The sequence below is a fragment of the Abramis brama genome (assembly GCF_963993115.1).
Source record: "Abramis brama genome assembly, chromosome: 10".
Classification (NCBI taxonomy): Eukaryota; Metazoa; Chordata; class Actinopteri; order Cypriniformes; family Leuciscidae; genus Abramis; species Abramis brama.
In genome coordinates this window covers 37,813,803-37,830,710 of record NC_139972.1, presented here as the reverse complement: position 1 = coordinate 37,830,710, position 16,908 = coordinate 37,813,803, and the positions used below count along the sequence as shown (strand labels likewise).

General features: G+C 38.3%; 1 protein-coding gene across 1 annotated transcript; it reads left to right on the top strand.

The window, feature by feature from the left end:
- Window positions 1-228: 228 nt before the first annotated feature.
- Window positions 229-16,325, top strand: LOC311090423 (guanylate cyclase soluble subunit beta-2-like; the record flags this gene model as incomplete). The annotated part of the gene is made up of 17 exons (XM_084125677.1): window positions 229-345; window positions 819-929; window positions 5,053-5,126; window positions 5,202-5,296; window positions 5,635-5,795; window positions 6,093-6,192; window positions 6,337-6,473; window positions 6,648-6,741; window positions 7,023-7,126; window positions 8,135-8,351; window positions 11,127-11,447; window positions 13,351-13,499; window positions 13,588-13,734; window positions 13,986-14,140; window positions 14,262-14,479; window positions 15,135-15,254; window positions 15,444-16,325. 17 exons carry the CDS (start codon window positions 229-231, stop codon window positions 15,602-15,604), a joined length of 2,481 nt encoding a protein of 826 aa, XP_083981803.1. The 3' UTR covers window positions 15,605-16,325.
- Window positions 16,326-16,908: the final 583 nt, after the last annotated feature.

Sequence of the window (16,908 nt, the reverse complement as noted above, 5' to 3'; positions counted from 1 at the left end):
AAACTTTGTTGCATTATTTTCCTGTTATCACTGTAAAGCTGCTTTGAAACAATCTGTATTGTAAAAAGCGCTATATAAGTAAAGGTGACTTGACTTGACTTGACCTTCTCTAAATGCTGTCGGACCTCCCATGGCCCATTCCTCTGAGGAAGGACCTCCTATCTTAAGCGAACGGTTCGATCTGGCACCCCAAGCCGAGGTTGTGGGACTTGCACGTCTGGCCACTCAATGGAGTTCGCCAGCTCTGAAGCAGCTCTGAAGCTCCCATTGACCCAGCAGGTGATTAAAACGATTTCTGAGGTGTGGGCCCAGTCCACCAGACGCCTCTACCCACGTAAATGGAAGGTTTTCACTGATTAGTGTGACTCAAAGTGTTTAGATCCAACAAACTGCTCGATCTCATTCATTTTGTCCTTTCTGCAAGAACACTTGGATGATACGCTCAAAGCATATGTAGCTGCTACATCAGCTTTTCATAATGGTTTTGATGAATAGTCAGTGGGAAAGAGTGATCTGGTATTAAAGTTTTTACACGGCGCAAGACGGTTGAACCCTCCTTGTCTGACCACAATTCCCACTTGGGACCTATCTCTAGTCCTAAGTTCGCTCAGAGTTCTCTATCTCAAGACAGTGCTTTTACTGCACTCGCTTCTGTTAAGCGAATAGGTGACATGCACGTTTTGTCAGTCAACTAATCCTGCTTAAGCTTTGGTTTTAATGACTGTTAAGTCATTCTGAAACCAAGGAAGGGTTATGTGCCTAAAATGCTTTCAATGCCGTTCAGAAATCATGTGATAACCCTCTCTCCTTACAATCAGAGTGGGTCTAAGGTTGCGGAAAACCCCTCTCCGCAGCCGTTTTGTCCTGTACTCGCTCTGCACATCAATGTTGACCGCACCAAGCAGATCAGACTCTCTGAACAGCTTTTTGTATGTTATGCCAGTCGCATTAAAGGTGTAATGGTGTCAAAACAGAGGCAATCCCATTGGGTTGTGGATGCGATATCCCCTGGCTTATGATTCACAGAATGCAACTTGCCCCATTAGCGTGCGAGCCAACTCCAGGAGGGTATGGCTTCCTCTTAGGCATGTGCGAGGGGTGTACCTATTGGGGATATTTGTTCAGCAGCAGGATGGGCTTCACAAAACACTTTTTTACCAATTCTATAATTTGTCTCTTCTAAAGTCTCTTCGCTAACTTCTCAGGTCCTTTACTGTACTGATGGTGCCATCTCACTCAGTTCTATGATCTGTACCACGGTTTGCAGGGAGTATAGAGCCTGTAAATGTTTATTCTCTATTGAGCGCAGAGCTCAATGCTCGCTTTATAACTTCAGTGGTTCCCTGGCCCCTGAACTCTATGTTGTTTCGTTAGCTAGGCCTGGCTAGCGGAATGTTTTACTGCATAAGATTGTTGTATATCACAGTAGTATATCACATACTGTGCGCCGAGCCAGACTCGCTGCTTGCTGTGTAATTGCATTAACTATTGTCTTGTCAACGTTTCTGATAGTTAGCGCTGTTTTTCACCTCTTCTACTCAATATTATGTACGTTCTCATTCAGTGACTGTCTTGGCCCCGCCCTCCCGGTTTGCTAAGAAAGCAAATTCAGGAGACCCTCTCAATCGATTTCTATTCTGTGCGTAAATACTCCTAACGAGCCCCACAGTGATAGGCCGGGCTTAGCTGAATTATCATTATTAAGGAATATCCCGCCCAGGCGGCATATGTACTTTTTCTGCTTATGTTATACTAAGTTATGGTTATGGTTAGAGCTATGTATGGCCCTTCGCGATAACACAGCGTGACTGTACACGTTCCCCAATGCATCAGCATCTGCTGTACGCAATGTCGAGAGACCATCTCGAAAGGGAATGTCTCCAGTTACTGAATGTAACCTCGGTTCCCTGAGAAGGGAACGATTCAGACGAAAGATTCTTAGATAATGGCGCTCTATTGTAGCCTGACTACGTCAGACTTCCTACTTCCGCTCAATTTCATTTCGCTTCTGTACTCAGTCTGAGAAAGCGTAATAGCTTTCCGTTTTTCTCCAGCCTGAAAACAGCCGGCCAATCGACGAACAGAGGGCGGGCTGAGAGCTGACGTAGACGCTGATTGTACCGTGGATGCGTAGATTTACTTCACATAATCTGCAAAAGTCGTTCACAGCCATGTTCACTCCGGTATTTCGCTCAATGGTTTTGTTTTCGCATCATACATGTGTTTACAGTGGAAGTTAGATGCGGCTGAGCATGCGCATAACACACGGCATAACCAAAAGTTATGTGATTGGCTTATGGGTAACCAATGATTTTGAACTTCCGACTAGCACCCACCCATCCCCCCCCCCACCCCCCGAGAGAAAGAAAACGCTTTATAATTATGATATGCCAGACTCTGTCTACGAAGCAAAGCGAAGTAGCAGAGTTTGGTATTACCAGGCTAGCTCTATTGTGCCACTCTACTATTACTGCCGTTTTTTTAAATGGTTATATTTCACCAACAAATTGGAGTAGAAGCATAATTCTATTACTAAAAAGTTAATATAAAAACTGCCCTATGTGTAATTTTAATGTTTGTACAACTGTGTTAGCCTGGCTAACGTCAGACCTCTTCTCATTGAGACTCTGGGAACCACATGTTCATTTTCTCGTATCTGAGGCATGGTTTACGAATGCCGAGAGCCGTTTATTGGGCGCTACGAATGTCTATCAAATGCGCCTGTACGTAGCTCATAGCCAATCGTTTCAATTACACCAGATGACGTATGTAGAGCGACAGAAATTCGACGAGGAAGAAGACGAAATAAACTTGCATTCTAAACTACTTAGAACACTATTTAAGGCTGCATCGAAAGGTAACTTTGCGTCTGATGCCATGTTGGATCCATAGATATAAACAAACTGCTTCGGTGTGTTGCATAGACGTCGTCATCGTCTTGCTGCTGCCTCCCCGTTCTGTGATTGGTTCTCTTTTTGAGGGGAAAATCTGGTCCATCGTATCCAGGCTGCCTGCAGCGTGAATAAAATCGCGCTGCGCTCAAGGCAGCATGGGGAAACCCAGGCTACAACTGTGTATTATTTGAGTTTTGCTTATTAAATACATTTGATTAATTAATTGATTATTAAATAAATGTTAATTTCCTTTTAGGTTTTGGTTTTTGGCAGAGTGGTTCCTGAATTTTCCCTTCGATGCATAGTATAAATGTATTTACACAGGAATTACAATCGCAAGAAACAGTGAATATATGTGCTTTATGTAAGAACATCTAAACTAACAGGTTTCATGCAAGTAAAACATTTAATTTGATCTGCATATCAACTTGACAAATTACATCCAATAAATGAATTTAATTTTGTGGGTCAGATAAAGAAGAAGTAATTTTTGTGGGTTAGATAAAGTAGTAATAGATCTTGAAATTACAAATGAAAGTAAGATTTTTTCCAGGGTACGTTTTTGTGTGCCACCCTAGGTGTTTTACTGTCCCCCTCTGGCCACCCCATTAAACATTTCGGCGCCACTGGCAAGACATCAGAGGGTCTTCAATCTCTCATTAGGGTCATGCGTTCTCATTCATGTTGTCATGTGGGCTCGTGCTGTATCTCCTGCTGCGGACATTTCAGGTCGTGCATGTTTGGGACTCCTGATAAATAATTTTGTAAATAGTTGATGAAGAAAAATTCTCGTTTATTGCTGGATTGAACTGTAACCTGGTATTATTTTTTTAATCATGATGGACATGAAGGTGGATGTTTGATCCATGGAATATAAAAGAAATTGAGTAATTCAACTGTAAGCTTTCCTATGCCCAAGGAAAACAGCCTGATAGAGAAATGGTAAGGATATTGCAATTTTATTTTACTTGCAGCAAATGTTCTGTATATGCTATACATTTTGCTTTATTGCATTTTTATTGATGTGTGTACAGTATGTGCAGTTGAGTGCATAAACACCTCTCAGTTTATAAATCTCTTGCAGAATTTATACAAATATAAGAGATATGATATTTAATTGTTAAATTGCCCTTCAGAATTACTGCATAAAAAATATAGGGCTATATGTAATAAATATAAAATTATAGGGCTATATAAAATAATAACAATCGTTATTGTTAAATAACAATCGTTATTGTTAAATAACAATCGTTAAAAATAATAACACCGATCATCCTCACTGTAAAAATCTGTAGAAAAACAGAAAAGGTACTGGTAATTGTCTGCCAGGACATTTTCTGTTAAGTTTACAGAAATGTTAAGACATTTCCTTTAACCCTAACAATAACACAATATAATGCGTATTCAAAATATGAAGGAAAATCCCTTTTTTAGGGTGCTGTCTACAAAAGATTTTAGAAATGTTAAATGCATGATCTCAAGGTCATATAGCTATTATTGAGAAGAGCTCAAAATGCCGGAAAGTTGTGCGGTGGGATTTTTCTTAAAATGGTGGGCAGCTTCACTCAGGACGAAACAGGGACTATCACAAAACATATAAACAGTCTCTGATCACTGACAAAGCTGCGTACTATAATAAAAACATAGCTGGCATCTATACTTTGAACATATTCATTTGTAAATACAGTTATTATTTTGTAATGTGGAGCAGTAAGTATCTGTAATGTGAATCAGGACAATATTAAATAACAAAGCAAAATGCTCTTTTATATGATCCATCTAATTTTTAAAATTATAGACGTATTGCAGATTCTGCCAAGGGTAAGCAAACTTATGCAACTAACTGCATACAAAAATAAAATACTTGCCCCAGCCTGAGTCTACCTTCATTAGTTTACTCTTGCCTGAATATGATTAGTTTTGGAGGATGAATTATTCTAATTATTAGGAGGTTTTTTTGGTTACATTTTTGAAACCAACATACAAATCCACTTGTAGAGAAAGCAAACATTGTGCAATAGATTGTTTGACGTAAAACCTTTTAGTAACTAGCCTTGGTCTTCTCTGTGTATTATTATTACAAACTAAGTGAATTTAATCTTCAGTATTGTCTCTACAAAACATGTAAAATGGCTATGTGTTCAACTCTCATGTCCAGTATGGATTCATCAACACATGTTTGAAGTCTCTAGTGATTGACAGATTTGGAGAAGAGACATGGGACAAACTAAGGTGAGCATCCATAACGCTCATGTAAATTACTTGATTTTACACAGAAAAACACTGGTTTTGATTGGATTTTTGCAGGGATGAGGCAAGGGTTCAAGACACCTTTATGACTTATGAAGTGTACACAGATGACATCACCATGCAATTAGTGACAGAGGCCTGCAAGATGCTTGGTAAAGCGCTTTCACTTCTTTCTTAAGACTGTGTTTGATTTTCAGAGCACCCAGCAGTATTTATTAGAAAGAGCGTGCTTGTTATTTGTCACCTAAGTCAAAGTTAATGTACACTTTATAAAACGGACAGTCCTTGATTCTGATTGGTTGAGCCGCGTTCGAAGCCGTTGTGAATTACTCAACAAACATACACCTGTGACCGTATTACATTAGTATACTGCGCATTACATTAGTATTACTAAGGGGTTTAGTGCCTAACAACGCCCCTTAGCTGTTCTAAATCCACTGTAAACCACAGCTTCGCTGGGCTTATTGCTTAATTCTGTGTTTATCCAAAGACCTTGAACAAAGTGTGTTGCTGAGGCAGTTTGGAGAATACTTCTTTGAATTCTGCAAAAGGTCTGGATATGATCATATGTTGCGGACCCTTGGAGGAAATCTATTTGAGTTTATGGAGAATCTGGATTCACTGCACAGCTATCTCTCTCTTTCCTACAAGGTAAAGTGAGCAGGACATTATTATTCCCATAAACATCTTGAGGAGAATTTCGATCAAAGACACTGTTTCATAATTTATTTGTTAAACCAGAATTAATAGCCCACTTTTGATGTGCCAAAATAGGACCTTTCATTCTCACTCAATATGACTTTTTCCGAGTTAGTGATTTATTCATTCATGCATTCAGAATCATTTATAAATATTTATTTGTGTGATAAGAACTACAAAAACATATGGTGTGATCTTTCATATGCAAAATATCTATAGCAAATTTGCGTTGTCTTTATTTTATTTTAGGAAATGAACGCACCATCATTCCGTGTAGAAAAAAACAATGATGGCACCTTGCTGTTGCATTACTACTCGGACCGACGAGGTCTTTGTCATATTGTCCCTGGTAAACTATCTATCTATCTATCTATCTATCTATCTATCTATCTATCTATCTATCTATCTATCTATCTATCTATCTATGCAAGCTATATGTGCATAAGGAAGTAATGACATTTTCTGGTTGACTGGTCAATTTCTGATGCTGTAGGTATCATTGGAGCTGTGGCCAAAGACTTCTTCAACAGCACAATTAAGATGGAAATAGTGAACCAGATAGAGGAAGTTGAGAGTATGGGGAAAAAGGAGCATATTGTTTTCCTCATCACACCAGTGTTCTTAGACAAAGTATGCCCTGAAAATCCTTTATCACCAACTCTACACAATTTATTTTTGGTGTTCTAGATATATGTTGTAACATATATTAATAATAATTATATTATTTCACAGTTATACACAACATTATGTATACTATTGAGGGTACATGTATAGTAACGTACATCTTCACTGTTTTCTTTCCAGGACTTTTCTAAAAGGTCCCTCCTGAAGAAGTCTCAAAATCCTGTGCAGAAAAACCACTGGGTCACAGTCAGAAGCTTGATACATCCAGAAAAGGGTAAAGATAGAATACAATTATTTGTTCTAGGAAGACCATGATGTATATGAGATGCAACAAAATTGACAAGTATTGTTTTAATTCTACAGTTATGTAGCTGAGCCTCATTTTTAGTCAATCACAAAATGATTTTCTGATGATGGTCTGTATGCTTTGTAATCAGCAACATTCTTATATTACTAATTTTCTAAACAAATTACCATGTTTTCCTGAGATTAATTGTAGAGTAAACTTTGTATTTATGAGTGATTGTATTAATTAGATGTTTCTTTCCACATTAGATAAAACTTTAAGGGGATTTGAGCCTGTGTACCCAGATAATCTCTGCATCGATCTGAAGACATTTTGCAATGCCTTCCCTTTCCACATTGTGTTTGATGAAGAAGTAAGTGATGGTTGAGGATTTACATTTATTTATTTAATAGACAAGTTTATCTGAAGCAACTTACAAATAAGGGAACGTGTATCAGATTAGTACACAAGCTAGAGCAGAAATAAAATGCAGAAAAGTAGTGGGAACACATTTATACAGTATATACAGTATATTATTATTATAGGAAGTTTGTTTATGGTTGTGTATTAGTTTTTACCCATCGAAAGCATTTGTTGAGTGATGAGCAAATATCCTCTAAGTGGCATGTCACAACATTCAGTGCCACTCACAACTGGATATGTCACCGGATGCATCACAACTTCCATCAGCATGTAACAGTGGCATAATATAAGATGCCAATGTTTTGCAAAGAATACTGCACATGACAGCAACATGGCAGTGGTTGTACAAGCTGTGTCAATGGCTGTCATCTTCTTAGTCAGAGTCAAGTGCACATTGTTGGTCATTATTTGTGTGAAATTGAAAATAATCTCAGAATGTTATTTCAGAATGTAAAACAGAATCAAAAGCAGAATTATCTTGAGCTAAGCAATCTTCACCTGGAAATTAATTGTAAAAAAGTGTTCCGGTGTGCAGATATTTTACTCAAGTTAGGTTTTATCCTAATATTCTATGCATGTGAATTTGTATGTGCACAAATTTCTATATTAATTTTGTACTTATGCAACTTTTACACATCAGGTGGTTTATAGGCAGCAGACCTGTCCAGTGGGAGTTCACTCTTGTCCGCAGCAGAGTTTTAGACAGAACTCTTTTAAGGGCTTTAGACCGTGAAAGGAAAGAGATTGGTCTGTAATTTTCGACTGCTGTGGTTCCGTGTTATTTCTTTGAGCCTTCTTAAATGTGGAAAGTTGCCGTGTTGTTAGAGATGTGTTGATAAAGTGACTGAGAGGGCTATAGTTTGAAAGCATTCTGTTTAACATTTTCTGCATTGCTCAGTGCCTAATATTTTTTAAATTAAGTCATTGATCTTTTCTTCTACTCAATGCATCCATTCAGCTACAGGTTAGACAGGCAGGGGTGACTATTCAGAGAATTGTGCCAGAGTTACAGACCAGGTGTGGCCAGCTGGATCAATATTTCACCATCCAGAATCCAAAGGTGACTTTCAACATCTGCAGCATCCGCAAGTTCATTAATAGCCATTTTATTTTGCGGACAAAAAGAGAAATAATGCCTATGGCTTGGAAAGAGAGACCCATGCTAGAACTGAGAGGTGAGAATTCTCAGACATTTATTCCTGATTGTTTCTGCTGTTCTGTCAAAAATTCTATATATTTTTTTCAATCTGTAATATGAGCTGTATGTATATTAATTGAAATGAAAGTAGTGTGGGGAACACTATGTGTCTCTTTGTCGGTGGTTTTCTTACCTGTTCCTGAAGACATCCATGAATGTCTCTTTTGTCTGGCACACCCATTTCAGGTCTTGGAGTCTCTTCCAATAATGTCCTGAATCAAGTGTGTTTAATTAAGGAGACATACTGTATTAACTGTGCACTGCTCGGGTAGCTCCAGGAACAGAGTTAAGAAAGTCTCCGGTTACCTATGTAACCCGGTTCCCTGAGAGGGAACGAGATACTGCTTCATGGCGTTGACAAATAGGTGTCTGAGAAACACTCCATCAGATTCTATTGTCTGAAGGAAGGCACTTTCAGGCATGCCCCGAGGTGTGGCGACACAGCGTCTCGTTCCCTCTCAGGGAACCAGGTTACCTATATAACCTGAGATGTTCCCTTTCGAATAGGAACTTTGAATCTGCTTAATGGAGTTGATGTTATGGGAACAACAATACCAACATCAACAAACCAAAGGGAAATCAGAATCAGAATGAGAATTATTTGCCAAGTATGTTTACACACACAAGGAATTTGTCTAGCTTCCAGTGCAGAAGAAACTACAGACATGATGAAGACATACATAGGAATTACATAGTAGAAATAAAATATAACAATAATATAAGAAACACAAATTTAAATAATGCAATATAAAAAAAAAAATAAGAAAAAATAAATATAAATATATATTAATGAATGTACAGATATGTTATTTACAAGTGAATCATTTATGATGTAATTTACAGATGTAAATTGTAGATGTTATGTACAAATGTACAGTTATGGTAGACCATGTACAGTTATGAGAGTTTTAATTGTTCAGGCTGAATGTAGCCTGTGGAAAAAACCTGTTCTTGTGCCTGGCTGTTCTGATGCTCGGTGCTCTGTTACACCGGCCAGAGGGCAACAGTTCAAAGAGAGACTGGGCTGGGTGTGTGGGGTCCAAAGTGATTTTCTTAGCCCTTTTTCCCACTCTGCAGGTGTAAAGATCTTGGAGGGTGGGCAGGGGGGAACCAATAATATTTTCAGCCGTCCTGACTGTCCGTTGTAGTCTCCTGATGTCTGATTTGGTAGCTGAACCAAACCAGACAGTTATTGATGAGCACAGGACAGACTTGATTATGGCCGAGTAGAACTGTTTCAGCAGCTCCTGTGGCAGGTTGAACTTCCTCAGCTGGTGAAGGAAGTACAACCTCTGCATGTGAGTGTCCCACTTCAGGTCCTGGGAGATGGTGGTGCCCAAGAACCTGAATGACTCCACTGCTCCCACAGTGCTGTTCATGTTGGTGAGTTGGGGGAGTTCAGGAGGATTTCTCCTGAAGTCCACTATCATCTCCACTGTTTTGAGCGTGTTCAGCTCAAGGTTGTTATGACTGCACCAGACAGCCAGATGTTCACCCCTCAGGGACCAGACCCAAAGTTTCCAGATCTCTGGTTGGGGGTGATATATTGACCCCTGCACTTGAGAAAGAAGGTCCCTTCATCCAAAAATGAACCCTTGCTAGAACTCCCGGAAGCAGAGCTATCGGAGGAAAGGCAAACCTGAGAAACTTCCTGTGTTCTGGCAATATCTCAATGTGGAAGTATGCGTCCTTCAAATCTATCATCACCTTGGTTAGAGTTTGTGACACGATAAGTTTCAGCATTAACATCTTGAACCTGTATGTCCACGGAGTAGGGATCAAGCAACTCAGATCTAGAATGGGACGCAACCCCCCTCCTTCTTAGGAACCAGGAATTAGCAAATATAAAAGCCTGATTCTCTGTCGGGAAGAGGTATGATGTTCGATGTCCCCTTTGGCCAAAGACAGACTGAAGTTCCAAGGACATAATATCTGTTTGATCTGAGTGTACTACTGTGGGCTGTACACCAGTAAAACAAGGTGTACATGAGGCAAACTGGATCCTGTAACTCTTTTCTTTTGAGAACCGACTGAGATACATTCGGCAAAGTCAACACGGTGCCAAATTATGTAAAAGCGGTATCATCTTTTTGATAACCAGAAGAAATGTGGTCTGTTCGCTTTCCTGTAACAGCCTGCTGGGAGGGAACAATTCAACAGGTACTGGTAGCACTGACTCTTTTTCTCTTTTGGCACATGATGGCATGGTGTGGACCAACTCGCCTCAGGGAAGAGAAGTGACTTCCTCAAGACAAAGAAGCTGATGGCGTGTTTCTCAGGCATCTATAGTCTCAGTGACATGCTACTCAGACACCAGCTTCAGACACCGGCTCACACAGAACCAATCCCATAATGTCAACGCCATGACGCAGTGTCAAAGTTCCTATTCGAAACTTATAATAATAGCAAATCTGTATACTTGATAATTTTATCTTATATTTAGATTTATTTTCCAGGCTTATATAATTTTGATAAATGTTAATAGAATTATTAGAATTAATTTCTGCTTTCATTAATTCAGATTTTCCCCTTTTTCATCTCCTTATGTCCACCTCACACCCTTTTGTACCTTTAGGGAATATCAAATTAACCTCTCTAATGACTGTGGTTTAGTAACTTAATCACACTAAAATGTGGTGTGTCATCTGTAACTTTAAACTGTAACTAGCCCAACATTTAACATTCTCTGCATCCCTTAATGCATTTGCCTCTATACCTCTTTCCTAATATTTTTCTTGCTTCCTTCTCCCAGGACAAATGATATGGATGCCTCTGTTGCGTTGCATGCTGTACCTAGCTTCGCCCTTACTTCGCAGCTTGCAGGAGCTGGAGGAGCACTGCATGCACCTCTCTGATATTGCTCCACATGATGCTACACGTGATCTGATCCTGCTTAACCAGCAGCGTTTAGCGGAGATGGAGCTCTCCAACCAGCTAGAACGGAAAAAGGAAGAGCTGCATCATCTCTCAAAACACCTTGAGGAGGAAAGGCAGAAGACAGAAAATCTACTCTATGCCATGCTGCCTAAACATGTTGCCAACCAGCTGAAAGAGGGCAAGAGAGTGGAGGCAGGTGAATCAAATGGAGGGATGGATGGTTAGGCAAGCAGAGAATGCAATGAGTAAGGTTCCAGTAGAAGTGGTGAGAGAATAGAAGTGTGTCCCACAATGTACCTCTTCAGTATTTTCAGTTAAAGCTAGGCAGTCATTCCATTTAAATTCTCAGTTGTCAGGTGATACAGTAGGTTCTCATTTGATTCATTAATTTATCATTCAGTAATTTAAATTCCATTCAGTAATTACACAACCACTTCTCACAAATGCACAGTGAGTTTCAACATCTGTGTCTGAAAGTGCAACTGGGTGACGAGAAAGAGGGGACAGGATCAGGAAAGGATCTCGAGCTGTGACTTGTTGCGCTGCTGTGCCATATGTCAGATGGACTTATTGTTCATTGAGATTTTATTATATATTATAGAATAAGTTTGTAAAATTTGGGTGATATTGTTATAGCATTTCATTATTGCAGATTTGTAATTAGTGTTTTTTTTTTTTTTTTTTACCAGTAAAAAGCAGTATAATTAAACACGGTTGACAAGAAACCGTTGACAAGCAAAATAATATTATGACTGAAAAAAATAATTGACAACCATCATAATTTCTGTTTAATATGTTTCAAATCTAAATGTACCCTCATATATTTATTTAACTACCCCTTACGGTAATCACACCCCTGAGTGGCAGTCACTGCTCTAGGACATCTTTGGATCAGGATTGATTCTACTATATACATTTACTGGAACTAATTCAGGTCATGTTGGACAGAATGCACCAGGAGGACTTCAGATATCTTTCTATGACATGTTAATAAAATAATCATTACTCTACTGTTGGGGACCAGGATGCAGAAATCAGAAACTCCATCTACAGGGGCACTATGAACTTACTTATGGTGTCTGCTGAGATCACTTGTGTCACAGTATGTCTAGAGTGAGTAGTTGAGGCATGGGTCTACTTACAGCTTTTATTGAGACAGGAAGATAATCTAGGAATAAAAGAATCAAACAAACCAATGGGGAAATCGCAAACATGACAGCAATATGTGAATGTATTGTTGTGAATTGTTCTTAGTTCCTTGTCCCACAGTGCAACAAGAAACAGAAATAAAAATGATTTATGTACTGACAGATTTTTATGAAAAATATACAAAACTGGACTCTGTTTACAGAGTTCACCTGGTGCAATTTGTGTATGTGTTCTGTGAGGTAGGGCTCTCTCAAGTGTCCTCATTCATCAGCTGGTGTAGATACTCCTTAGTCTCTCTTTGTTGGTTCTCTGGATCTGGTAGCACTTCCCTGATAGGAGCACTGAAAGTCTTCAATAATTTTCCTGGCCCTAGTTCTGCATCGCTGAGTGTTTATGTCTGTGATGCAGGGAAGAGAAGTCTTGATGACCTTCTCTGCTGTTCTTATCACTCTGGATAGTGTCTTTTGGTTCTGCAATAACCCCCCTTAGGGTAAACAGAACAGAACAGCACATCCACAACTGGAGTAAAACTTTCTAGCTAGCACGTCATTTTTTATTTTTTTCTATTTCTAAATGCTCATCCCTAGTTTATATACATATTGGGTAATAGACTAACAAGACACACCTTAACACAATCAGGAAACTAATCATCAAGGAAAAACTGCACAGGACTTCAACAATAAACAGGAAAAATCAACAGGAAACAGTCCTATGAGCTGTTGTTCATTTGTATTTAGACTTTTCCTTCCAAAATGTTTGTTTGTAGTGGCAAGAAAACGGATTTGTTCTACAACATGGAGTAACATCCATGTAGTGGGAACGCCACTGGCAACATGCAGCGACAAAGTCGCTTGTAGTGTGAACGTAGCTTACGTCATTTCATTATAATTTGCATTTTTGCCTTACCAGGACTATAGTCAAATCTTGACTCTACCGTGCTTTTCTTTTAGGTGAGTTTGAAGAGTGCACCATCCTCTTCAGTGATGTGGTAACCTTCACAAATATCTGCTCTGAGTGTGAACCCATCCAGATTGTTTCCATGCTCAACTCTATGTACCTGAAGTTTGACCGTCTTACCTCTGTACACAATGTTTACAAGGTGAGCCTTAGTCATGATGATTTTTCTTAAATGTAAGACTAAATTGATTCATTTTGATTTGAATGATGTTACAAAATGTGTTTGACAGGTTGAAACAATTGGAGATGCTTACATGGTTGTTGGTGGTGTGCCAATCCTGATGTCAAGTCACACTGAGCGCGTTGCCAACTTCGCCCTAGGCATGATCATAGCTGCAAAAGAGGTTACTAACCCTGTGACTGGTTGCCCTATTCAGGTGATGGGGGTTATCTTTGATTAATACTTTAGACTTGAGATTCAGTGTTTCAGTCTGTAATGTCAAGCTATACCTGCTTTTCAAATATTCACATTTCCATGAGAAAGATTACAAATCTTCAGATGTTTTGTGGGTTTAGGAAAGAGTTTGGATTGATTTTTGCCAAAAAATATAATTTTCTCTTATTCATATCTTATTTATACTCTCTGTTTTTAAATATACTTCTATTAAAGTGGTGTTTTGTGTCCCAGATTCGAGTGGGCTTGCACAGTGGACCAGTGTTGGCAGGGGTGGTTGGTGAGAAGATGCCTCGCTACTGTTTATTTGGAGATACAGTTAACACGGCGTCCCGAATGGAGAGTCATGGCCTGCCTGACAAAATCCACATTAGTCCCAGTGTTTATCAGTGAGAAGCATGAAAATATGTCCTCTGTCTTACAGTTACTTCAAATAATCTCTATTTGGCACTGTAAATATATAAACCTTAACGTAGATTAATACTTATTTGGCTGATTTCTTGTTAACAGTGCTCTAAGAAATAAAGGCTATCAGATGGAGGAGCGTGGAGAGATAGAAGTAAAAGGTAAAGGAAGAATGCAAACCTACTTCCTACAGAGGAACCTAAAAGCCACAGAGAGTGAGATCATGGGGCTTTTGGTGCACAACACTGACTCAGTCAGGAAGATGACTCATTCTGGAAGAGACTGTGCTTCACAGCTACCGCACTATAGGGAGGCATTAAAAGGTCTGTTGAATATCTGTTTATCATTGGGTTACCAGTTGCATGGCAAATGGATTGGTGTCCTACTATATATTCTTAATCAGACCAAAAATCCCATTCTTTATCGGGAGAACTACAGATATGTTAGATAAACTGTTTTATATTGTATTAGATATATTACTGTATATTATTTATATATTATTAGCCAATTTATAATTGCATTGCATTTTTTGCATGAACAGTAGTTTGGAACACATCCCTGTACATCCGGGGTTTAACCTGTATTCACCTGTCCCCAAGATTTGGTATCAGTTGGAAAAATGATTTAGCAAAAATTGCATAGGGAATATAAAATAAACAAAATTAAACAGCGCATATAATGTTTATTTGTATTGCATTCTTTTTCACTGACCTTTTTTGAGAAAAACAAAAAACAAAACAAAAACAAATTGGTACATTTTTATGACCTATTTTGTACCCTACAGTGAATATATGCTGTATATGCTTGCAATAAAAAAAGAGAAACAGATTTTATTGGTCCATTCCATATAAAATTATAGTTTTATTAATAATAAATAATTATGAATTAATTAATGTGCAGAAAACATCAATTATGTTACTGTTTTCTATATGTCATTGTCTTCCGTTTTCTTCCTTTTTATCTCTTCCTCTGTTAAAGCTACCCAGAGACTGCAGAAAGGAGACAGTTGTCCATTGGTACCAATGAAATATGGAGATAGTCCAACAGAGAGCAAACCTCCCGCACAGTTTATTGACCCTCAGAAAAGCAGTATAACAGGTATCACCATACAGTACAGCAGAAAATAAAACTATAATAAATGGGGAAATCTGATAAATGTAATTTTGAGAGATAAAGGGATAATGTCCACTTTACATTAAAACAATTTTTTTTTTTAAGTTACATTTATTTATAACAAATGGGTGCACTGGCATTGCTTATATCATTGACTGCTATGTTCACTAACAGGTAAACCACGAGATTCTGAGAGTTATGGGAGTCTTTACAGTGAGAAAAGCTCACTGGACGAGCTGACAAAGGAGAGCACACCCAACAAGACTGACAATAAGAAACCTTCAATTGATAAACGGAGAAAACATGTTCACACTAGGTTCTGTTTGTTATTCTGATCTGTTTCATGAGCCCAGATGTGTCCAATATGTTATACTGTAACTCTGTAGTGTTTAATGTACTGGTAATATGGAAAATGGCTGTCTGAGACAAGATAATAGTCATGTACTAAATTATATGTAGTATTGTCTACACTGCATACAATCATTTCAACTTGTTTAGCCTTTAGATGTAATTTTTTCCCTTTTTTCTATTTTCTCAAATAAGGGTTCCCTGGGCAATACTTGATATCAGGAGCGTGCCCCAAAAAGATTTTGGAAAATAGATTTTCATCCTGTTACAACCTCAAAGCCTCTGGACTGTCAATGGCCCTGATATCTTATGCAGATTTTAAAGGGCCAGATCTTAAAGGGGCTATATGCAGAATTCAGAAACACTTGTTATTAGTGACACCAGGGCCATTAAGTGAACTGCAGCTGGCAACTTATTGCTCATGCTCGCACTCGTGCACACACAACGCACAAGAAACTGAACGAGATTCAATGCCCCACAGCCCCATATAGTCACTTTGACAAAGTTTTTTTTTTTCGTTCTTTGCTTAGAATTAAAAAGTAATTGCAATACCTTTGCAATGATATACTGTTAACGAACATTCCGGTGCTTTCCACGCTGCTGAGAGTGGCGAGATGAAAATATAAATATGTGCTGCACGCTTTTATCGCAATAACCAAATAAACACACAGCACAAATGACAGCGATTTTTGCACCAGCTCTGCAATTTACCAGCCTCATGTAATTAAAATTACACTGTTATGATTGTTTGATTATAAAGTATATTTGAGACTATGGTAACACTTTACAATAAGGTTCATTAGTTAACATTAATGTATTAACTAACATGAACAAACAATGAGCAATACATTTGTTACAATATTTATTAATCATTGTTAATGTTAGTTAATAAAAATACAGCTGTTCATTGTTTGTGCATGTTAGTTCACAGTGCATTAACTAATGTTAACAAATACAACCTTTGATTTTAATAATGTATTAGTAAATGTTGAAATTAATATGAACTAAGAATAATACATTCGTTAGAAGTATTGTTCATTCTTAGTTCATGCCAACTAAGGTAGTTAATGTTAACTAATGAAGCTTATAGTAAAGTGTTACCGAGACTATAGACTGTAAAGATCTGGCTATACAAGACTATAGTTTTTTTTTTTGCATGACACATTACAGTGCAGAAAGCTCTTTCTGTATTATCCTGAACATTACATAAGCATTCATTTTATGTGTCATAGAATGGAAGAGAGGCTCTCGGGAGCACAACCTTTTGATTTCCCCAGCAAAAACGTCCTGG